General features: G+C 34.9%; 1 protein-coding gene across 1 annotated transcript in view; it reads right to left on the bottom strand.

The window, feature by feature from the left end:
* Positions 1-25,186, bottom strand: part of ARID2 (AT-rich interaction domain 2) — a 190,439-nt gene that overhangs the window by 94,733 nt on the left and 70,520 nt on the right. The window contains exon 4 of the mRNA XM_028829418.2: positions 3,665-3,798. Within this exon, the coding sequence (XP_028685251.1) occupies positions 3,665-3,798 (134 nt within the window). The remainder of the gene's footprint in view (positions 1-3,664; positions 3,799-25,186) is intronic.

Raw genomic sequence — 25,186 nt, 5'->3', positions numbered from 1 at the left:
AACAATTAATTTATATTTTTTAGATTCCACATAGCTTTCAGGTAAATCTGAACAGAAAAAAATGTGGAACCCATATTCCTTATCTGTCACAGTCCTGAAGTTTATGTGTTTTCAATATGATCTTAGAATTGTTCTATTTCCTACTGTAAAATGACAGATACTCCATTCAATATATCCTTACCTGAATGACTTTGTCAAAGACATCTTCAATTAGAGTAAGATAAATAAACATAACAATTATGAAATATCCTTTAATTATATTTAAACATTTAGTAGTAAAGTGATGATTTTAGGATCTTTTTCAAGTTGCATGAAGTGCTTGCTTTCATTTGATAGGAGACTGCATATATTAATAGCAAAGTCCACTTCATTTGGGAGTCCACATAACAGTGAAAGCCCCAATTTATTATAATTATTTGGCGAATTAAAGATTCCTAAGATAATTATGTAGGAGAAAATGCTTACAAAATGTTAAGATCCTCCTTTCATTCCCTCAAAGAGATACGGTTGAGTAGCTATAATTTTATAACCGGAATGAGGTGGGAAGTTTATTATTTTTTTTGAGATAGAGTTTCACTGTGTCGCCCAGGCTACTGGAGTGCTGTGGATTTCGGCTCACTACCACCTCTGCCTCCTGGGTTCAAGCAATTCTCCTGCCTCAGCCTCCCGAGTAGTTGGGATTGCAGGCATGCAACACCACACCCGGCTAATTTTTGTATTTTTAGTAGAAACAGGGTTTCACCATGTTGGCCAGGCTGGTCTCAAACTCCTGACCTCAGGTGATCCAACAGCCTCAGTCTCTCAAAGTGCTAGAATTACAGGTGTGAGCCACCGTGCCCATCCATATTTTCAACATTCTTGATTTAAAGTTTATACAAGTGGGTCACTACTGACAAATTTAATATGAGGCAGTCAATTCTCTTTGTTTTCAATTTAGAAGAAAGGGAGATTTGTTCCTGGAATGTTGTTTATGTACACTGTAGAAATTCTATGATATATTCTGTCCATATACATTGGCAGTGATTGTTGTAGTCCAAATGTCTGTTAGAATATGTAACACTTAAAGAAAATCTTTACTCAAATACAGTTAATAAAAAATTTTTATATCTTCCTGCATGAAACCCAAAATTTAAGTACCAAAAATGCATATGGACCAGGTACTTGGCTTCACTTTATTAAAATGATTGAGTTGGATTAAATAATAATAATAATAATAATAATCCACCCAATAATTCTGCAGAAATGATTGTACCCAATCAATACCAAGGAAAAAAAGAGAAAGAAGGAAACCAAAATATTAGGTATGCAATGTCAAAAACAGTATGAAATGCAAATGAATGATAAAACCACTATGTATGGATGCCAATATTGAAGAATCTTAAAGCTTAAAGCAAAATCCATAATTTTTTTTTGCCATTTAGTTATTGGCCAAAAGTAGTCAATATCCTCAAAGGCAAATTCAGGTCCACATTCTATCAGTGTACGATGTTCTATATTCTAGCACTACTAACCACTGAAATTTATTATACTACCACTCAAAATATTTTAGAACAGCTTTTCTTAATGTTAACCATAAAAGTACCTCTGGATAAATACATTTATCCAAAGCTACAAGGGGAATAAGGCTGTATGACCAAAGATGTAAACACAAATCTTCTCAAAGTTCTAAATAAATTTATTTAAATATTCTCAATCTATCATTAGATAATTTCATTTTGGTGGGTTTTTTTTTTAGAACACATGCGCGCGCGCACACACACACGGGGCTTACTCTATTTTCCTTAATAACACATTAAAAGAAAAATGAATTAATGACTTATTTGCTTCATATGTTGATAATCATGTCAATTTTTAGAATACTGTCATGATGTTGCTATGGCTCTTTCTAGAAAAATATAAAGTATAAATGCTGCCCTGAAATTCTACTCCTTTTCAGTTTGAATTAGATATTCTGTAAATTGATGTTCCCCATCAGTTCCCAGTTTCTTCCTCTTCATGAATCTCCAATCCTGACTTTGTTAAACATGTTACATATAAATCATAACTGTTTAGATTCTCTTAAAACAAATCAGACATATAATAGCATATCAGAAAGGGGCTGTTATAACAACAGGTTAAGCAATTCTGGCATTCCTTTAACCTGTGTAGCTGTATCAGTAACTTTCATTATAGGCTTCCGAAATACCAAAAATATTTCACATGATCCTTCTTAAAGCAGATCAATAGAAAATGGGGAAAAAAAAACAGATTCAGGGGAAAAATCTATTTTAAACAAGACCAAACATAGAAAAGTGTTTGTTTGGGAACAGTAGTAGCAGACACCAAACTCTATTTAAGATACAAGGATTAATAGCTCTGCTGTTATTGTAATACACAGATCACACAGAGTTGTAAGTTGAAAATGATCTTTAAAGGTCATTAGTACAACATCTCATTCGATGTAGGAATACCTTTTATAACATCCTTGAATTAGATAATAGTCATTAGCTCTTTTTAGAAACAAGCAGCATATCACCTAACAAGTCACCCCATTTTATCTTATCAGCATAAACTATTAGCAAGCATTTCTAAAGGTGACTTAAAATATTCTCCTTTACTCTTGGTTCGTGCAGTAAAAACTATTCATTAAAAACAAAGCTAGGTTTGGTTGGCACTCCCTGCTTCACTCCTACCCCAATTATACAAAAGCATCAGATGAAGCCTCTTCTAATGGAGATCACAGATTCTAAAAGAAGATTCTATTTCTTTAGTCATTACTGATTAGGGAAGAAATACGAAGTCAAATTCAACTTTTAAGAAACTATGAAAATAGACAATGCAAAAAAAAAAAAAAGTGGATGATATTGGTGATAGTCCACAAATGAGACAGCATAAATCCAAGGACAACCTGTAAGAGTACAGAACTAGTACCAGTAAATAGTAATAATAATAAATATTTAGAATAATTGTAATTCTTATAAAGAACATAGCTTTAAAAAAAGTATCTCTTTTTTTTTTTTTTAGGCCAAATATTAGTGAATGGAAAAACAAAGATGTCTATCTCCTTAGACCTCTCTTCCTAGCCATCACAGTCCTGACCTCCAGAGGCACTGAAAACTGGAGCCCCTGTCTACTCCACTCAAGAAAGTATCAACACTCGGATTGGTTTTTATCCAATTTGAGTCCAGCTTTTTTCAAGCTGTGGATTCCTCTATAACCATTACAAGAATGACAAGTGAAAAAAAGTCTTCCTGGTACCATGGGCACGAAAATAGAATAATTAGAAACATTTCTGAGAATTCTGATGCTGGAAATCCCATTAATGTTAGAAAATCTAATAGACTCTATAAGAAAATTCTTGGTCTCCTGATTCCTAACAGGATATTCCTCTTCTTATTTTAGTGACTATTTAGTATAAACTGATCATAAGTCAGAGCAATAAGGAAAAATCATTACTTGAAACTGAAAGTGTTTTATAACTAAAAATTCCTGCCACTAAAATTCTCAAGCAACCTGTGACAGAAAGGGCTCTGATACCAATTAGATGTCAATCTTTGAAAGCTGCATTACCTTAAGGCCTTAAGTGTTCTCATGTGCAAAGGAAGGGACTAACTCATTGGATGATGTCTATTTTCCTAATTCAAAACTGCGGACCTATATCCTGTTAATTTGCAGTGATATTTACCTGACACACTGTGTTGCTGGTAATTGTAGGAAGATGGAATTGCACCAATAGGAAGCTGTGGCTTTGGATTGCCTGGTGGTACCTCATCATCATCCTCCCCAAAATGATGAACTTTCTCGTACTTTTCTAGGTAACTAAAACAGAAAAACAGCACAGCAAACATTTAAAAATAGATTTATTATCTTATTTTTAACTCTCACTACGTATGTTTTCCTTTTCTAAACAATAATCTAAAAAAATTAATAAAAATACCATAAACCTCTTATATTAGAACAGTAACTTCAGTTTAGAGCAAGATAAACTGCAGATAAACACAATGCAATGGTTCTAAAAGTATTTTTATATTTTCAGAAAAGACCACACCACTACTCAAGTAACAATACAAAAATAGAGCATATCAGATGAAAACTACATGTAGATGAACAATACCTTTATTTATTTGTAAAAATTATATATGGTCATTACAAAAACCAATGTGAAAATTAAAAGATTCTCTAACCCCTGACCTCTACAAATTCACTTATCAGCAATAACAACAGGCTCATGTGCAAACCTAATTATATTTTCTGAGAATATCTTTATTTAATAATATATTTTAGAGGTCTAAATATACCAACACATACTGTACTACCTCATTCTTTTGTAACAGCTATACAGTATTTGATCCTATTGATACATTAGAATTCAAATAGTTCTCTAGCAATACATTTAGGGTATTTTCAGTTCTGTTTTTTTGGTAATAAACTTAATCCATACACTTGTTTTATATTTTCTCTTAATAGGTATTAGAAAGGTATGCTCATTTTAGACATCAATATGGCCAAACTGCAATCCAAAAGTAGTATGCCTAATACATTTTGACCAATTTATAAGACAGTGTATCCCCCCACTGTACCACCATTACTGAGTATAATCAATCTTAACTAGGATTAAATTTTCAAATTCATAATACCTCATCATCTACCAGTTTATAGTAAGATTCCCAAGTAAGATGTGATTTTAAAACAGGGAAACAATTAGTCGAAACCATGTCAAACACAACACTAACATAGCTGTTACTATACTTCACAGGTAAGAAGTTAAACAGATTGATATACACTAACTTATATGTACCAAAGAAAAGTTCTACATGTGATTATTTTACAGATCAATCCTTTTAGCATTCCCAATCTAGGCAGGCGCTGAGTCCATTTGGAGCTACTTTAAAAGCTCGGCAGCTACCTACCCTCTGCTTTTTTAAGACAGCTGAGGTAGGGGAGGTGGGCATCAATGAAGATGTAAGATTATCCTGGAAGTATTATTTTTAGTACTAAACCTTAAATTTCAAGGAGGGATGAATGGAAGCTATAATTTTATAAATATAAAAATTAATGGCATGAAAAATCATTATCATTCCTCATTTTCCCCTTCCAGCTTTACAAGGCACGATAATTCACATCCTTGAACCTGGAAAAGAATTAAACTGTCCCTTTCCATTACTTCCAAGTTCCCCACATAAGCCTAATTTGAGCAAGAAACTCTTTCCTAGCAGGTAGCTTGATAGATAATGAATCCAATATTTTTCTTTATGGTTGTAGATAAAACATACTGAAGCCGAGACATACACACAGATATAACTGAGCACTGAAAATGGTAGGCAAGTGTAACCATTTCAACCTGTGAGTATGTCCCTTGCAGACAGAATTTACAGTCTAAAAACATAAAACAGAACAAAAAGATGATTAAAAGGGGGCAGTCCTTCTCTAGTATAAACCCACAACGAACTTAAATAGGTAAATGAATCAAGCCCATTCTTTTTAAATTGCTAAAGCAGGTATCACAGAAAGAAAAAAAATATATAAATGTAGACATAAACAGTACACTGGAAACACAGCTGCTCAAAATTTATGTGGTATCTTTTCTGCAAATGAAGGGTAATATATGTCACATAAAATCACTTGGATAATAGTATTCATAGAGGTATTTTAGATAGTACAATCTTTTAGAATTGTTTGAACTCATTGTGGAACGGTTAAAACAGACTACAGATAAATAATCTTTATGAAATAATTGTTATCTAATCAAAATAACAATGAAGCTTTAGAATTTTAAAATCAAAATCCTATCACTAAATAACAGGTTTAGGATGCTCTTCATAAGTTATCATTCAGTACAGTAGATTTAAAATTTACATGTTTTTCAGGGCGGGTGCAGTGGCTCACACCTGTAATCCCAGTACTTTGGGAGATGAGGCAAGCATATCTCTTGAGGCCAAGAGTTCGAGGCCAGCCTGGCCAACATGGCAAAAAGCCACCTCTACTAAAAAATACAAAAATTAGCCAGACGTGGTAGTGCACGCCTCTAATCCCAGATACTCAGGTGGCTGAAGTACAAGAATTGTTTGAACCTGGGAGGCCGGGTTGCAGTGAGCCAAGATTGCGCTACTGCACTCCAGCTGCCTGGGCGATAGGGCAAAGACTTCGTCTCAAAACACACACACACACACACACACACACACACACACACACACACACACTTTTCATAACAGCCGGGAGATAAAACAACATTGTTAGTAAAGAAAGGTTATAAACAGGAACTCGTCCCTTCCAAAACACCCAAAATGGAACATAAGAGATGTGGAGTGAACTGACAACACTATATACTCATCATAAACCATATATATTATTATATACATAAAACCCTATATAATGCAAAGTTTCATTAGGTTTTAAAAATACATCATTTCTGGTCCCTTGTAATAGTCTAACAGTATTCTTCCAAGCAGATTCTTTGCACAATTCCAATCCCCAGAAATTTATGATTTAGGCTGTTATGATTTTGAAATTTTTATTTCCCTGGCTTGAAGGCCAGTACTTGTTCTCACTGTCATTATTAAATATTTCCAAATGAGATGCAAAAAGACTTTGGCACCCTCTCAATAAATACGCACAAAGTTGGTTTTCTTGATTTTTCAGTTATACTTCTAAAAACTAAAAAGTATTAACCAACTAGAGAACACAGCTAAAACACAAAGTTACATTTCAAAGTGCAAGTGTTCTGGTTTCATTCTCTAACATGACCTTGAGTTTACACATCAACAGATCTACTGTATTCACCCATTAAACTACAAATGCTAGACTGCACATTTCTTTCTCTTTCTCCTCAAAAATCGATGACATAACTTTGAACAGTTAACATATTATTCAAAAAAGTATTTGCTGAGCTCCTATAGTAACCTGCCAGTACATTACATATTTAACTCAAAACTAGTGAAATATTGTAATCCAGAAAAAGTTTAAATGTGACCAATACAATGGGGGAAAAAGAGTCCATTCAAAACAGCATCAAATAATATGAGCACTACTATAGTGACTGTGGGGAAATTTAACGTATCTCTTATAATATCTGACAGATTAAGTAGACAAAAAAATAAATTAGGTCACAGAAGACTTGAATATCATCACCAAGATGATATTGGACACATAATGACTTCCTTTTAGAATCTTAATGGAAATTTTAAAACTGATCATATATCAATTCACACAGAAAACTACAATAAATTTAAGATTACATGTTGTATAGGGCACATTTTCTAACCACAATGCAATTCAAATTCTTGTAAAATTGGAACTAACTTTTTCTTATGCGAAATTCCAAACCCATATGCAAAAGTATAGAAACTAACATAAGAGTATCTATCAATAGATATCAATTTACGGTCAATCTTGTTTTATTACAACCACAGTTACCCATCTTGACAACCAAATCTCTCCCAGATTTTTTTAAAGCAATTCTCAGATATTATATAACATCATCTGTAAATATTTTGGTAGAATACTTAGAAACTAAAACTGTAACAACCACCACCACCACCAATCAAGAAAACTCTTGACTACTCTTGGATAAAGGAAAAAAAATTAACTCTATGACAGAAACACTTCCATATTAACAAAACCTTTTGAAACGTTACAAAAAAAAGATGATAGGGCAAGGACTCATATTCACTTCTTCCTTTAAACCCAATTACAATAAACTTTAGAGAGAAAAATGAAGAGATATTAGCATAATTTCTCAGTTAAAAACTTTTATAAATTCTGATAAATTTAAAGCAACTTCAAGGATCCACAAGGCCAACTTGCAAAGCACATCTTGAGAGAGTAATATGGTCTGGTGGATCGTAGGCCGATACACTTAAAAAGGCAAGTTCAATTTGGATTTCCCTTAGCTCCTGGGGAGCTACAGAAAGTGACAATGTGTTTCAAAAGGGGAATCAGAGAGTAACAACTATTTTTTAAAACATTTATTGAAAGTTGGGTTGAAATAGGTGGTTTTCCAAGAAAGCAAGGTCCTTTATAAACTTCAACTTGTAACTTCTTTGTCAAAATGAGCCCAAAGACCAAGGGGATGTGAAGCAACTATGAGAAGCACCAGCATGGAATGACTGGTGTCATCCAGCGACAGGGACCTACACTGATGTGGTAACTTCAAGATGAAAACACTAGGCAAAAAAATCAAGTACAGTAGCTTGGAAACCATAAAAACAATAAAGTTTCTCTGCCAGGACTTCCAAAAGAGAGAGATACAAGAGAGCATTAAAGAGTAAATTTGACAGTGTAGATCACATCAGTAATGTACAAAGTAAGCCTAAGAAACTGTTCTATATGGAAAGGAAATAAACTAATGGAAGTAAGTAGTGGACAAAAATGAAAGATATGTATGATAAATAAAAGCTCAAACACAGAAAGAAAAAATTTTAAAACCGGTAGTCCTATAGGAGAGACCGGAAAAAATGAAACAGAAGCAAAAATCATTGATGTAACAGAAGAATGTCTTTAACTGAAAGGCATGAAAGGATGTAAACATCAAAAAGTTCCCTGGGGCTAGGGTGTCTGGGTACATGGGTCACCAGGCAAAACGTAAAGAAAATAGAAAAATACTCAGACATATCTTGATCAAAGATTTAAGCTTCAAAAATAGAGAAGATTTTTAGAACTATCCAGAACCACCATCCTGCCCCCACCAAAAAAAAAAAAAAAAATTACATAGAACATTTAAATCAGGATCTGATTTCCCTCCAAACTTAATTGCCAGAAGATAATGAACAAATATCAGAGTTTGGGAAGAAAGGTTATTTCACAGGAGTTTCCTACCCAATTGTGTTTCTCACCTAAGACAACAGAAATTCATTTTCAGATATGCAGACTCAGAAAGAATAAAGTCACATAGCTCTCTGGACAAAAACAAACAAATAGTCTGATAGATGAATCAAAATTAAGAAATGGTTAGAAACACAGAACAAAATTACTCTTGGTGATTACCAAGAGGGGAAGTGATAGGGGAAAAAGGGAGATGTTGGTCAATGGGTACAAACATTCAGCTACAATATGAATAAGTTCAGAGGATCTAATATGCAGGATGGGGATTATAGGTAACAATGCTGAATTGTATACTTTATTTGAAATTTGCTTAAATGTTCTCACCACAAAACAAAAAGGGTAACTAGGTAAGCTGACAGCTGTGTTAACTAACTTCATTTCACAAAACATGTATACAAAACCATCACGTTGTACAGCTTAAAATCATATGATTTTATTTGTCAATTATGCCTCAGTAAAGCTGGAAATTTTTTTAAAATTACAGAATGGTTAAGTAGCAATACAGATGACTAATAATAAGAAAGTAAACTCAGATATTAGTCTCAATAATAACTATTATATATACAAGAGAAAGCAATTGTGACTGGTAATTAAGAATATGAAGATGTAAAACTATTAAAATAATTTGAAAACAATACTCCTTATCTGAATTTTCAAGAACTTTTCCACATAAATGGGAAAAGAAAAGTAGTATGAATTAAAGCTCTACTCTGTATGTTACTTGTACAGGAAGACTGAACAAAAGGTTTATTCTCACAGTTCATATTAAGGTAAAAAGAGGTTATCAGCTGTGTTTCTAAATTTTTTTCAAGTGCTTAACACAAAAATTAAAATCAGGGTCATTACTTTCAAAATTACCATAGGGAAATAAAAATGATAGCAAATATAAATATATAGAAAAAAGGAGAAAATAAAGACTATCCTATGATGCAGCAAATCCACTCTTAGGCATACACCCTAAAATAAAAACTGGAAACAACACAAACATCCATGAAAGCAAGCATAGATAAAAACACTGTGGCATATTGAGGGAAGAAAATACTATATGGCAGTAAAAATTAACAAATTGACATGGACCCATACAAATAGTTATCAACAACAAAATGGTAAGTTAAAAAAAATCATTTCAGGCCGGGCGCGGTGGCTCAAGCCTGTAATCCCAGCACTTTGGGAGGCCGAGACGGGCGGATCACGAGGTCAGGAGATCGAGACCATCCTGGCTAACACGGTGAAACCCCGTCTCTACTAAAAAATACAACAACAACAAAAAAAACTAGCCGGGCGAGGTGGCGGGTGCCTGTAGTCCCAGCTACTCGGGAGGCTGAGGCAGGAGAATGGCGTGAACCCGGGAGGCGGAGCTTGCAGTGAGCTGAGATCTGGCCATTGCACTCCAGCCTGGGTGACACAGCAAGACTCCGTCTCAAAAAAAAAAAAAAAAATCATTTCAGAAGAATACATTATAATTCCACTTACATGAAGATCATAAGCATGCAAAAAAATGAACACATTTATAGCAACAGACAAGTATGTAGTAAAATGACAAAGAAAAGCAACACAATGATTATTACCTAGAGGACAAGCTAAAGTTTGTCATTCTACAGAGAGAGGCTTCAAAGGTATCAGTAAGGTTAAATTTTTTTAGGGGTGGGGGGTTAGATGATGGATTAAGCTTTTTTGTGTGCATGGTATGTTTCACAATTTAAAAATTTTTTTAACATCAAAAAACCAGTAGTCAATTATTTCAAACTTTCCAAGAACAGACATTTCCATTGCTATGTAAAATATTGCCAACTACAGAAAAAGACTGGAAGTTATGCTGAAAATCGTAATCTAGTAAAACTCTGATAAACTTCATAAAAGCTGCAGTTAAAAAAAAAGACTACATACACACACATACACGTAAAGCTAATTTACTTATTAAACACAACCACCACAACCCAAGACTCTACTTTTATTGTGGAAATCCAGCGATAGTTCAATATTGAAAATTTCATTACAATTAAACTCATCTGTAGATCAAAGAAGAAAAATGGTATTAGGTAAACAAAGGATGCCAAAGAGAATTTAATACAATGAAGCCTCCATGCTTCGCTGGAAAAAAAAAAATTTTATTAATGAAGAATCTCAGAATACTTCTACTTTTGGATCTCTTCTATGACTCCTTTGTTGTGCAATTCTGAGAATTTCCAATGTAACTCCTTTTTCCAGTACAGGCCTTCTCAGGACTTCACAAGCCAGCTTCAGCCACAGCACTTGCCTCTGTAGAAGAAATGTCCTTCAAAGTGCGACACACACATAAGATACTCCAATAGGGAAAGACATTTAATTTATGGATTGACACTGCCTCCTCTCTCCCTCACTTCATATATCAGGCACTCCATATGTTACTCATCCCATTTCAGACAAATTGGATCGCATAAGAGAGAGAGGAACCTTCACTCATTTGTTAGCTTTTGACAAGTGGAACTTTGACTCATTCTTTATATTCTTTTTACTAATGTCTTTGTGTGTCTAGGTTAAGTCAACTTAAAGATGTATTATCTAACTTTAATTAAACCATCTCTCACAAAAAGGACAATTAAATTTAATAGATTCCTCCAAAGAAACCAGTTTGAATAATGCAAACAAAACTAAACAATAAAATGGCAGAGTAGACACTTCTCACTTGAACCTATTGTCAACCATACTCTGAAATAAAAACAATGACAATGCAATTAGATATGAAAGAAAAAGGCCAAAAGATTTCTATATTACTAAAAGAAGATCTAAACTATAAATTTACATGCTCCGACAATGATTAACCTTGTCCTAGGTTAATGCTATACTTTTTGTTACCTGATGCTTTGCAATATGCTTACAACTAAGTATCCAGAATTTGAAGTACTTTGTTAAAGTTTAATACGAAATATTACCTCAAGCAAGGATACTGATAAATATTTACAAGAGTCATTTCAGAAGCTAACTTCTGTATCACTGAAGAAAAATGTCTTCATTTTCTCATGATAAAAATGGCTAAATTAATACATGGAAGATATGGCAAAAAAAAAATGCTGTCGGAAAATGATAAGAAAACACTACTAAGAGTTGAAGAAACAAGGATTAGAGCAAATTACACTGTGTGGGAGGTTTCTATATAGCTGAATTCAAGTACAGATGTTTCTAACATGTCTGAGCTTATGGTATTTACTAGATTCTCTTTCAAAAACAAAATTCACAAATAACTACTTTTTAGTGAGTCATTAAAGGAAAGCTGTACCATGGAAGATACGTTCTCATAAGCAAAAAATTTTTTTAGAAAAAAAGACTTTTCAGAAAAACATGTTTATTCTACTTAAAGCCACAATGAATAAGCAGGTGCTTTAATTGGAAAAGAAAATGAGGGGAGAGGATAGCAGGAAAAGAAAAGGAAAAAGAAGAAAGGGGAAAAGAAGGGAAGATTACAGGGTAAGATTAGACTTGTGAAAATCATTTATTATGTCATTCACAGGCAGACCAATGTAGCAAAGAAGCTGCAAGTCAGCCATGCCAAAAGTGTTACAAGATGATTTCAATGTAGTAAACAAGGTTTTTGACATACAGCAAAATTACTTCATGACTTTTATGATCATATAATGAACTGACTCATGAAAAAAAACTTTTTTTTACCACACAGTGTTTCTTGGTGATGTAAGTACTCTTGCTGAAGAGTATTCTAAGTGATGCCAATCTTAAGAGTTATATGCCTTACTTCTCAAAAGCCCCAACTTTACTAACTTTCCTGTGATAACATGAGATGATGAGCAGTATCTCACCTAGCAGGTAATTTAGAAAACAAGGCAATAAAGACAATCTACCCATTACAATAAAGTTGAAATTCTAACAATAAATAGAAAGTAATTACTTTTAAAAGAAATTCACACAATATGGAACATTTTTTTAAAGGGTGTTTTTTAAAAACTAATTTCTCTCTATCACGTGCCTTTGTGGCTGAAAATACTGTGCAAATGTCATATATTAAAATTCATATATTAAAACTCTTCAGCAGACACAGGCTCATGGCTGTAATTCCAACACTTTGGGAGGCCAGGGGCAAGAATCACCTGAGCCCAAGAGTTTGAGACCAACCTGGGCAACACAGTGAGACTCTATCTCTACAAAAAAATAAAAAATTAGCCAAGAGTGGTGGTGCATGCCTGTAGTCCTAGCTACTGGGAAGGTTGAGGTAAGAGGATCACTTAAGCCCAGAAGGTTGCCGATGCAGTGAGCTGTGACTGTGCCACTGCACTCCAGCCTTGGCAACAGAGCGAGACCCTGTCTCGGGGAGGGGGATGGGGGGAAAGCCACACATAAAACAAAACTCTTGTATCTACACTGAGCCAGAAAAAAGAATTTTCCAAATATTTTTTTTTTTTTTTTTTGAGACGGAGTCTCACGCTGTTGCCCAGGCTGGAGTGCAGTGGCGCGATCTCGGCTCACTGCAAGCTCCGCCTCCCGGGTTCCCGCCATTCTCCTGCCTCAGCCTCCTGAGTAGCTGGGACTACAGGCGCCCGCCACCGCACCCGGCTAATTTTTTTGTATTTTTAGTACAGACGGGGTTTCACTGTGGTCTCGATCTCCTGACCTTGTGATCCGCCCGCCTCGGCCTCCCAAAGTGCTGGGATTACAGGCTTGAGCCACCGCGCCCGGCCTTTCCAAATAATTTAAAAACCTCCCCTAAGTTTCTGTAGGCTTGAACCCTTTAAAAACAACTTTTATACTGTTACAGATTCATACTTTAAAGTTACAACAAATACAAATAATTCATATATCCTTCATCCAGATCCAGATACACCAATTGTTTATATGTTGCTTCATTTACCTTATCCTATTCTCATTCTTTCTCTTTCTCTCTTTGTCCCTCACCCCCTAATACACACATATTTTGTGTGTGAACCACTTAAAAGTAAGTTGTTTCTCCTTGTTTTTCATGACCTTGACATCTTTCAAGACTACAGGGCGGTTATTTTGTAGAATGTCCTGCAATTCGGATTTATTTGATATTTCTTTATAATTAAATCAGATACAGAGAATGTATTTTTTGAAGGAATACTACAGATGTGAATGGTTACCCTAGTGTATATATTAAGAGGCACAACATATCTATTTGTCTCACAGTTGGCACTTTTCCTTTGATTACTTTGTTAAGGTTGGGATTGCTAGGTTATCACACTATGCAGTTATCCTTTTCTTTTTAGAAATTACTCACTAATTTACAGATAAACACTTTCAGTCTAAGAATCCTGTTCCTTGTCAACCTTGTACCTACTAGTTTTAGCATCCATTGATTCTTGACTAAATCACTGTGAAAGTAATTTTTCTAACTCCATTATTCCATCAACATTTATTAGTTGGCATTCTACTGTGAGTGAGTACTTTCCATCCTCTCCCATTTATTCACTCATTATTTATACTACCATGGATTCAGAGAGACTCCTCTTACTTCATGGATATTACATTCCTATCGTTATTCAGTCAAATGCTCAAGTTATCCCAGATTTGGCATCTGTATCCTTTAGACGTTGTCCCAGATTGGGCCACTGGGATCCCTTTCAAGCTGGCTCCTATATCCTTTTGATGTGTCCTTATCATTTTTGTTAGCAGTTTCTTACTTTATATTTATAGCACAATAAGATATTCCAGGCTTATCTTGTATTTTCCCTGCTTCAGCCCTAGAATCCCTCTTTCTCCCCAAGAAACACTGCTTCTTTTCAGTGATGAATGCTATTTAGAAACCAATTATCTGGACACTAGGTGTGCTCATTGATTAAAGAGGTATCTTTACTTCTAGGACCTTTCATTATACAAAACTAAGAAATATAAACAAATGCATGCACACGTTTATAAATTTCTTTATCTCTAAAAGGATAAAATCATAGCAACACCTCTAATATCAATTCAACATCACAGTTACCTCTTTTCATATTTTAAACTTTTTTCTCTAGTACTGAGAAAGCTGGCTCATATTATTCTCAATAAAACTGCACATTTGCTCAATCCTAAAGTAAACAAACCTAGAATTTAATATGAATTTTACAGTTCTTTGTGTCTTCAGATAAATGGTATATTATTTGAAGTACTGATTCATTTGTTTCTATTTTCATTCCATTTTTGGTTTACCCTGCCACATTATTATATCTATTTAATTTTATTATTACTTCTATTTTTGTTAACTGTAAGTCTATTTTCAGTATGAAAATTAAATTTTCTGGGCACAGAAGCTCACATCTGTAATCCTATCAATTTGGGAGGCTGAGGTGGGTGAATTGCTTGATCCCAGGAGTTAGAGACTGCCTGGGCAACATAGCAAGGCCCCCATCTCTACATAAAATTTAAAAATTAGCCAGGTGTGGTGGCACACACCTGTTGTCCCAGCTACTTGGAGGGCTAAGGTGGAAAAATCACTTGAGCCTGGGAAGTAGAGGATGCAGTGAGACATCATTGTGCTACCACACTCCAGCCTGGGCAACAAACTGAGACCTTGTCTCAAGGGGAAAAAAAAAGAAAATAAAACTAAATTTATGGGTTTCAGCTAAAGTCGTGATGGGGTAATTTATGTAACGTATTGCTTTGTTCTTTTATTTTGTTTTCTGTATCTTTTGGTGTTTAGTAAAGTCTGTGTTTTTGTTATATTGATTATCTTGGTACTTACACATTTGCAATGCCTTAACCCATTCTCTTATTTTGTCATCTGACATGTCAACTTTCAATAGTATCTTTTGACTCCCAACTATCGCTTTTATAATAACAGGTTTATTCTATTTTCCTCTTTACTTCTTCCTTTATACTTGCATTATTTCTACTTTGTAAAGATATAACAGATTTACATATTACACTGACCAAAATTTTGTAAGAAAAATTGATGGGCAAGATGAAAATAAATAAATTTCAACAAAAAAAAAATGTGCATCACTGACAACTGCGATTTTAAAATAAGGGATCATGATTTATTAAGTGTACATAATGATGCATTTGTTCCATGTTCATCCATGTATTGTTCTTCCACTGAGGAAAAGCAAGTATAAAAATAAACTGAATCTAAAAAGAAACCTTCAAATCAATGCATGAAAAATTATTAAAGTGATTTAAAGCCTACCACAATTCATTCAACAAATACTTATTAAGCACTTACTATGTGCCAGACATTGTTTCATATGCTTAGAATACTATGTAAACAAAGCAGACAAATATTGCCATCCCCATGAAGCTAACAGTCTTATGGGGAGAGACAAACAATAATAATAATAAAATACTTTTTAAATAGATCATAAAAGCTTTTTATGTAGTTACAATAAAATTTTAAATAGAATTTATTTCACTTTATTAAAATTTACTTTTTGTATATTTTTATTTTAATACCCAGGTTAATATATTAGGAAGAGTACCTAAATTTTTCACTGTTAAAAATATAATCATAGTCTGAAGAAAAGAGATTTCTAGAGGAAAACACCAAGAGTTCCTGGATTTAAAGCTGGATGGAAGAAGTAACTTATGAACCTTTGGGTTGTCTCCCCTTAGAGAATGAATAAAGTATTTACAGGTGTAAGTAGAACCATTACAATTTACTACGTTGAAGAGCTCTTATATTGTTTACTTCAAATATTTGTATGAGAAGAAGGGTTGAATACAGATATTAAGAAACAAAAAATGATAACTTTAGTGCTTGTTTGTTGATATCCCACATTCAAGTACCTTACTATTAGAAGAACTTGCTTAAGTGATGGGCATTAGAGTCTGGCTTACACTAAAAATCCTAAAAGCATGGAAAAAGCCTACTCTCCACTTCCAGGCAGCTAAAACATGAACATATAACAGCTTTGTCCAGATGGATTCTCCTGCCTGAAATTTTGAATTTTTAGGGAAGAACATACATAGGTTATTCAAAGCAGTGGCATTAGGAGGTGAGAGACTAATTCCTGGTTTTCCAGATTTCCTGTAAATATCTCTTCTTCTGAAATTAGCCAAGACTGATTTACATGGTTTGTAACTAGTCACAGTCTATTACCCAATAAATTCCACTCCAAGAAATTTATCCTATATTGCATGTTGACAAAGAATAGGATAAGGGTGTGGAATATTATGGTAGTTTTTGACAATAAAATACTAGAAAAGAAAACACGTTCAAACAATAATAAACTATTGTTTTAAATTCTTAAGTTGGATTACTATAGAGCTGTAAAAAATGAGAAAATCATTTAGATCTGTACTTGGTGACACATAATAAAAAAGGGTACAGAGCAACTGTGTATATGGTGTATTTCTAAAGAAGATTAGCTATATGCTTGCAGATGTCCCAAGTATTTTTTGAATGAAATAAAGAAACTATAATAGCAGTTAGCCTCATAGTAGAGACTTTCTCATCCTTTACATTATTTGAGTATTTTTCTTGTTAAGAATGTGCTTCTAAATGCCCACAAGAGAAAGATGGAAAGATCTAAAATTGACACTCTAATATCACAATTAAAAGAACTAGAGAAGCAAGAGCAAACACATTCAAAAGCTAGCAGAAGGCAAGAAATAACTAAGATCAGAGCAGAACTGAAGGAGATAGAGACACAAAAAACCCTCCAAAAAATCAATGAATCCACGAGTTGGTTTTTTGAAAAGATCAACAAAATTGATAGACCGCTAGCAAGACTAATAAAGAAGAAAAGAGAGAAGAATCAAATAGACGCAATAAAAAATGATAGGGGATATCACCATCGACCCCACAGAAATACAAACTACCATCAGAGAATACTATAAACACCTCTACACAAATAAACTAGAAAATCTAGAAGAAACAGATAATTTCCTGGACACTTACACTTTCCCAAGACTAAACCAGGAAGAAGCTGAATCCCTGAATAGACCAATAGCAGGCTCTGAAATTGAGGCAATAATTAATAGCCTACCAACCAAAAAAAGTCCAGGACCAGATGGATTCACAGCTGAATTCTACCAGAGGTACAAGGAGGAGCTGGTACCATTCCTTCTGAAACTATTCCAATCAACAGAAAAAGAGGGAATACCCCCTAACTCATTTTATGAGGCCAACATCATCCTGATACCAAAGCCTGGCAGAGACACAACAAAAAAAGAGAATTTTAGACCAATATCCCTGATGAACATCGATGCAAAAATCCTCAATAAAATACTGGCAAACCTGATCCAGCAGCACATCAAAAAGCTTATCCACCATGATCAAGTGGGCTTCATCCCTGGGATGCAAGGCTGGTTCAACATACGCAAATCAATAAACGTAATCCAGCATATAAACAGAACCAAAGACAAAAACCACATGATTATCTCAATAGATGCAGAAAAGGCCTTTGACAAAATCCAACAGTCCTTCATGCTAAAAACACTCAATATTTTCGGTATTGATGGAATGTATCTCAAAATACTAAGAGCTATTTATGACAAACCCATAGCCAATATCATACTAAATGGGCAAAAACTGGAAAAATTCCCTTTGAAAACTGGCACAAGACAGGGATGCCCTCTCTCACCACTCCTATTCAACATAGTGTTGGAAGTTCTGGCTAGGGCAATCAAGCAAGAGAAAGAAATCAAGGGTATTCAGTTAGGAAAAGAAGAAGTCAAATTGTCCCTGTTTGCAGATGACATGATTGTATATTTAGAAAACCCCATCATCTCAGCCCAAAATCTCCTTAAGCTGATAAGAAACTTCAGCAAAGTCTCAGGATACATAATTAATGTGCAAAAGTCACAAGCATTCTTATACACCAGTAACAGACAGAGAGCCAAATCATGAATGAACTTCCATTCACAATTGCTTCAAAGAGAATAAAATACCTAGGAATCCAACTTACAAGGGATGTAAAGGACCTCTTCAAGGAGAACTACAAACCACTGCTCAGTGAAATAAAAGAGGACACAAACAAATGGAAGAACACACCATGCTCATGGATAGGAAGAATCAATATCGTGAAAATGGCCATACTGCCCAAGGTAATTTATAGATTCAATGCCATCCCCATCAAGCTACCAATGACTTTCTTCACAGAATTGGAAAAAATTGCTTTAAAGTTCATAAGGAACCAAAAAAAGAGCCTGCATTGCCAAGACAATCCTAAGTCAAAAGAACAAAGCTGGAGGCATCACGCTACCTGACTTCAAACTATACTACAAGGCTACAGTAACCAAAACAGCATGGTACTGGTACCAAAACAGAGATATAGACCAATGGAAAAGAACAGAGTCCTCAGAAATAATATCACACATCTACAGCCATCTGATCTTTGACAAACCTGAGAGAAACAAGAAATGGGGAAAGGATTCCCTATTTAATAAATGGTGCTGGGAAAATTGGCTAGCCATAAGTAGAAAGCTGAAACTGGATCCTTTCTTTACTCCTTATACGAAAATTAATTCAAGATGGACTAGAGACTTAAATGTTAGACCTAATACCATAAAAACCCTAGAAGAAAACCTAGGTAATACCATTCAGGACATAGGCATGGGCAAGGACTTCATGTCTAAAACACCAAAAGCAACGGCAACAAAAGCCCAAATTGACAAATGGGATCTAATTAAACGAAAGAGCTTCTGCACAGCAAAAGAAACTATCATCAGAGTGAACAGGCAACCTACAGAATGGGAGAAAATTTTTGCAATCTACTCATCTGACAAAGGGCTAATATCCAGAACCTACAAAGAACTCAAACAAATTTACAAGAAAAAAACAACCCCATCAAAAAGGGGGCAAAGGCTATGAACAGACATTTCTCAAAAGAAGACATTCATACAGCCAACAGACACATGAAAAAATGCTCGTCATCACTGGCCATCAGAGAAATGCAAATCAAAACCACAATGAGATACCATCTCACACCAGTTAGAATGGCAATCATTAAAAAGTCAGGAAACAACAGGTGCTGGACAGGATGTGGAGAAATAGGAACACTTTTACACTGTTGGTGGGACTGTAAACTAGTTCAACCATTATGGAAAACAGTATGGCGATTCCTAAAGGATCTAGAACTAGAAGTACCATATGACCCAGCCATCCCATTACTGGGTATATACCCAAAGGACTGTAAATCATGCTGCTATAAAGACACATGCACATGTATGTTTATTGCGGCACTATTCACAATAGCAAAGACTTGGAATCAACCCAAATGTCCATCAGTGACAGACTGGATTAAGAAAATGTGGCACATATACACCATGGAATACTATGCAGCCATAAAAAAGGATGAGTTTGTGTCCTTTGTAGGGACATGGATGCAGCTGGAAACCATCATTCTCAGCAAACTATCGCAAGAACAGAAAACCAAACACCGCATGTTCTCACTCATAGGTGGGAACTGAACAATGAGATCACTTGGACTCGGGAAGGGGAACATCACACACCGGGGCCTATCATGGGGAGGGGAAGGGGGGAGGGATTGCACTGGGAGTTATACCTGATGTAAATGAGGAGTTGATGGGTGCTGACGAGTTGATGGGTGCAGCACACCAACATGGCACATATATACATATGTAACAAACCTGCACGTTATGCACATGTACCCTAGAACTTAAAGTATAATAAAAAAAAATCTTAAAAATAAAAAGTAAAAAATAAAAATAAATAAATAAAAAAAAGAATGTGCTTGATGACTTTTCAATAAAAAGGGCAACTTAAAATATATTAAAAGATACAATATTTAAAATAAAATGAACAGCTGAATCAATAGAACAGAGAATTCTCTGATATAAAAAGCTAGTATTTCATATACACATGAAGAAAGAATAGCATTTTCAATAATTAATTCTGGGATAAATCATTAGTGCAAAACAAAAAAATTATTTTTTTAACCTCATGTCATACTAAGCAAATTCCAGGTGAGTAAGAAATTTAAATATAAAATTTTTTAAAAGAAGAAAATACATCAATATATTTATAATATTAAAGAGCAAGGAAGGCTCTTCTTAGCATAAGAAGTCATTATCTTCAAGAAAGACTAAGATATTTATCTCATTAAAATTTAAAAACGGCTTGGCGTGGTGGCTCACAACTGTAATCCCAGCACTTTGGGAGTCTGAGGCAGGTGAATCACCTGAGGTCAGGAGTTCAAGACCAGCCTGGCCAACATGGTGAAACCCCATCTCTACTAAAAATATAAAAATTAGCTGGGCCTGGTGGTGGTGCACACCTGTAATCTCAGCTATTCAGGAGGCTGAGGCAGGTGAATCACTTGAGTCCGAGAGACAGAGGTTGCAGTGAGCCGAGATCACGCCACTGCACTCCAGCCTGGATGACAGAGTGAGGCTTGGTGTCAAAAAATAAACAAATAATAAAAATAAAATAAAATAAAATTTAAAAACTTAGGCAAAATATAACACAATGCTAAATGATAAACAATAACCTAGAAAACTGTGTGTGTGTGTGTATGTGTATGTATCTTAAACTACTTTAAGTCATTACCAAAAGGACTGATATGATTTTTTAAAACAAAGTAATATTTGATGCACTTGAGAAACACAAATGTAAAATGTGAAATGTGTTTGAAAAATTATATTATCCGGTTTTGGCAACGATTTAGGTAACCAGAAACTCATACACAGAGTAGAAATATACAGTGTTATATCAGTTCTGAAGGATAAATTAACAATATTCTCTATAAAAGCATTAAAAATATGAGTATCATTTGATCTCAGAGATCTTTCTCCTACCAAATAACACTAAGAAAATAAACATATTGGCCAGGCGCAATGGTTCCCATCTGTATCCCAGCACTTTGGGACGCCGAGGCAGGCAGATCACTTAAGGTCAGGAGTTCAAACCAGCCTGGCCAATGTGGTGAAACCCCATTTTACTGAAATCACAAAAATTAGCTGGGCATGGTGGCATGCACCTGTAATCCCAGCTACTCCAGAGACTAAGGCAGGGGAACTGCTTGAACCCAGGAAATGGAGGTTGCAGTGAGCTGAGATTGCACTACTGCACTCCAGCCTGGACGACAGAGCAATACTTCATCTCCAAAATAAAATAAAATAAAATAAATGTTATTCAAAGATTCATTCAAAGACATCATTATAGATGATATATAGTTTCAAAGATTTGCCAAAAAAAAAACCAAACCGTCACTGCTTATAAGGAAAAAAAACAACCTAACTATAAACAGGGAACTGCTACACTAAGTTTTATGCTAGAAAAGTCCATGTGGCCCATAAAAATAGTGGTATAAAAGAATACGTATTAACATGTAAAAATATTTTAGATACTATGCAAAAATTAGAAAAAAATCATACAGTATGATTCTATTTAAAATATTTGTAAGTGAATATATGCAAAATATATTCAATATATATGTAAAAAATCTATCAAGGAAAAAGGAGTAAACATAGAGAAGTTATTCCTCCGGAGTTCTGAATAAGGAGAAAAACTTAGTTAAGATATGAATCATTTTTTAAGTGGTAGACAAAGTAGTTTAAAAAAAGAAATCTAAATGTCAGTTTCTATTTTCTCAGTACATTAGAAAGATATCTAAAATGAGTACAGTAGACAGGAGTGGAGACTGGGGAATTTAAACAAATAAATATTTAAAACAGCTTTTGTAGGAATAAAAGAGAGGATGTGGTCATTTATTGAGGCAGTAGTAGTGTTATATAGGAAAAGAGACTTTAATTTAGAAAAAAAGAGGATGGAAAGGACAGGAAGTGGGCAGGAAAGGCAGGCAAAGCAAAAGGAGGGATATAAAGAGAAGAAAATAAAGAAGAGAAGAACAAACAAGATAGGAGGAAAAGAAAAGAACAGAGAGGCCAAGCGCCGTGGCTCACAACTTTGGGAGGCCGAGGCGGGCAGATCACAAGGTCAAGAGATCGAGACCATCCTGGCTAACAGGGTGAATCCCCGTCTCCACTAAAAATACAAAAAAATTAGCTGGGCGCGGTGGCGGGCGCCTGTAGTCCCAGCTACTTGGAAGGCTGAGGCAGAAGAACAGCATGAACCCGGGAGGCAGAGCTTGCAGTGAGCCGAGATCATGCCACTCACCACCGTGCTCCAGCCTGGGCGACAGGGCAAGACTCCATCAAAAACACACACACGCGCGCACACACACACACACACACGCGGTCACGCACACACACACACAGACAGGAAGGAAATAAACTGGGAAGTATGAAAGAGGAGGAAGGGATAAAGGAATAGGGAGGGAAAAAAGGAAGATGGAGGAAGAAAGCAGAGCAGAGTACCACAAGAAAAAACTGACAATATAAGAGAGTTATCATAAGATATCCAGAGCCTCCTATGGCATAGTATCATCAGCTAGAAAGTAGCAACCTCATGAGAACAGGAGTAGACTTGAAGTGATTGTACAATGGGTAGAAATGATCCCCTACAGGGTCAGTTTTCTAGATGGGACTTTGATACTGGCACATGGAGGGTGCAAAAGATACAATACACTCCCATACTGAATACCACCCTTCATAAATATGTGAATTTGTTTCTAAAATTATTATAAAATGTATTTATATTTCTTGAATAATCTAAGAACTCCTCCAGGTTAAAAAAAAAAAAAAAAAAAAAAAAAAACCTTGCAGAATATAAAAATTCCACACCAAAAAAAGGACAGGAGTGGAAAATTACAAGATAGTAAGTTTTAGAGTGAAATGGAAGAAAAAAAGAAACTTGTGGGGAAAGTGCCCCGGAAAGGTGACGGGGCTGGGGGCATAAAGTATCACCATGCTAAATTATTCAAGACAAAAATAATAGCTAGGTAAACAGAGTATTAGAAAATTATTTTTCAGAGTCAGTTCTACCACATAATTTATAAATGAGATTCATTATTTAATAACCACACTTTGTTTTCTGACCTCAGACAGTAAAACTGAATGCTCTGGCCAAATGAAAAAGAAAAATATCTTACCATCAGGAAGCTAGGGTTGTTTAACCAATTAAAGTACGCAAGATGAATGCCCTCTACCATTAGGATAACACCCTTACAAAAAAGAACACACTGGGAGCTATCCCTGGTGCTGCAATTAGCCCTAACTACCGGAGACCTGACCTAAAGACTAGTTTTCCTAACACTGAGTCCAGGTCTACTACTTCTATGATGACCTATTTGTCTGAATCTCACCAGTCTTATTTCAGCAAATTATACACTTACCTGTGCCTCCATTACTGTATCCCTTCAAAATTCATTAAAATTCCATGAAATAAAGAGATAGAGCAAAGGATTCCAATGTAGGTCATTTATGCAAGATGTTTTCTTCATATTTTCCAATAATTTTTGAAAATTAATAAGAAAAATCATATGCTGAGGTTGCTGAGCTCTATGGAAAGAACAAATATTCCATCCCTGATATTGTGAAGAAGGAAAAATAAACTGGTAGTTTTGCTGTTGCACCTCAAACTGCAAACATTATGGCCACAGTGTGTGGTAAGTGCTTAGTTACGACGGAAAAGGCATTAACTGTATGGGTGGAAGATGAACAGAAACATGTTCTGATTGACGGCAACTGGGTTCTATACTACCTGCAGTTTCAGGTGTCTACTGGAGGCCTTGGAACACACCCTCCACGGATAAAGGGGACTTCTGTAAAAACACACTCAAAAGTGCTCCAGATGCTGAAATTATCAAACACAGATTAAAACCCCAGGCAAATTTTTAAAAATTCGTAACTGCTTATAACATAGGAGTATCAAAAACCAAAGACGAAAACAATTATTATAGGTAGTCAGAGGAAAAACAAGACATTTGCTTCAAAAATGCAAGAATAGAAAAAATAAAAATATTTCCTAAAAAACAGAGATGACCTTTTTTTAAAAACCAGCAGACTTGCACTAAAAGATTAAGTTTCTAAATGGAGTTATGGAGATGTAATAAAAAGTCATGAAAATATATATATATGTAGAATATCTTGCTGATACATATGTATATATATTGTCCTCTGGGATTTAAATATAGACAATAGAAATACACAATGCTATGACATATATATATAATATATATACACACACGCGCGCACACACACACATAGTTATATAAAGGCAGTTACATGTATAAAGTACTCTAAGGTCTTTCAATTAGGTCTTTCGATTTATGGGAAAGGGATAAAACTATCAAGTGTTAGACATTGATAAGTCAAGGGTGAGTGTAAATAATAAATTAATAAAAAAGAATAAAGATGAAAAAATTCCTCAGTTAATTCAAACAAGATAAAAAAGAGAAAAAAATTATAAAAAAACAGAGAGATAAAAATACAAAATAAGATTTTTTTTTTTGAGATAGAGGTTCACTCTTGTTGCCCAGGCTTGAGTGCAATGGTGCAGTCTTGGCTCCCTGCAACCTCTGCTTCCGGGGTTCAAGCGATTCTCTGGCCTCAGCCTCCCAAGTAACTGGGATTATAGGCGCCTACCACCATACCCAGCTAA

This window comes from Macaca mulatta, chromosome 11 (genome assembly GCF_049350105.2).
Source record: "Macaca mulatta isolate MMU2019108-1 chromosome 11, T2T-MMU8v2.0, whole genome shotgun sequence".
NCBI lineage: Eukaryota > Metazoa > Chordata > Mammalia > Primates > Cercopithecidae > Macaca > Macaca mulatta.
This window is presented reverse-complemented; position numbering and strand designations above follow the sequence as displayed.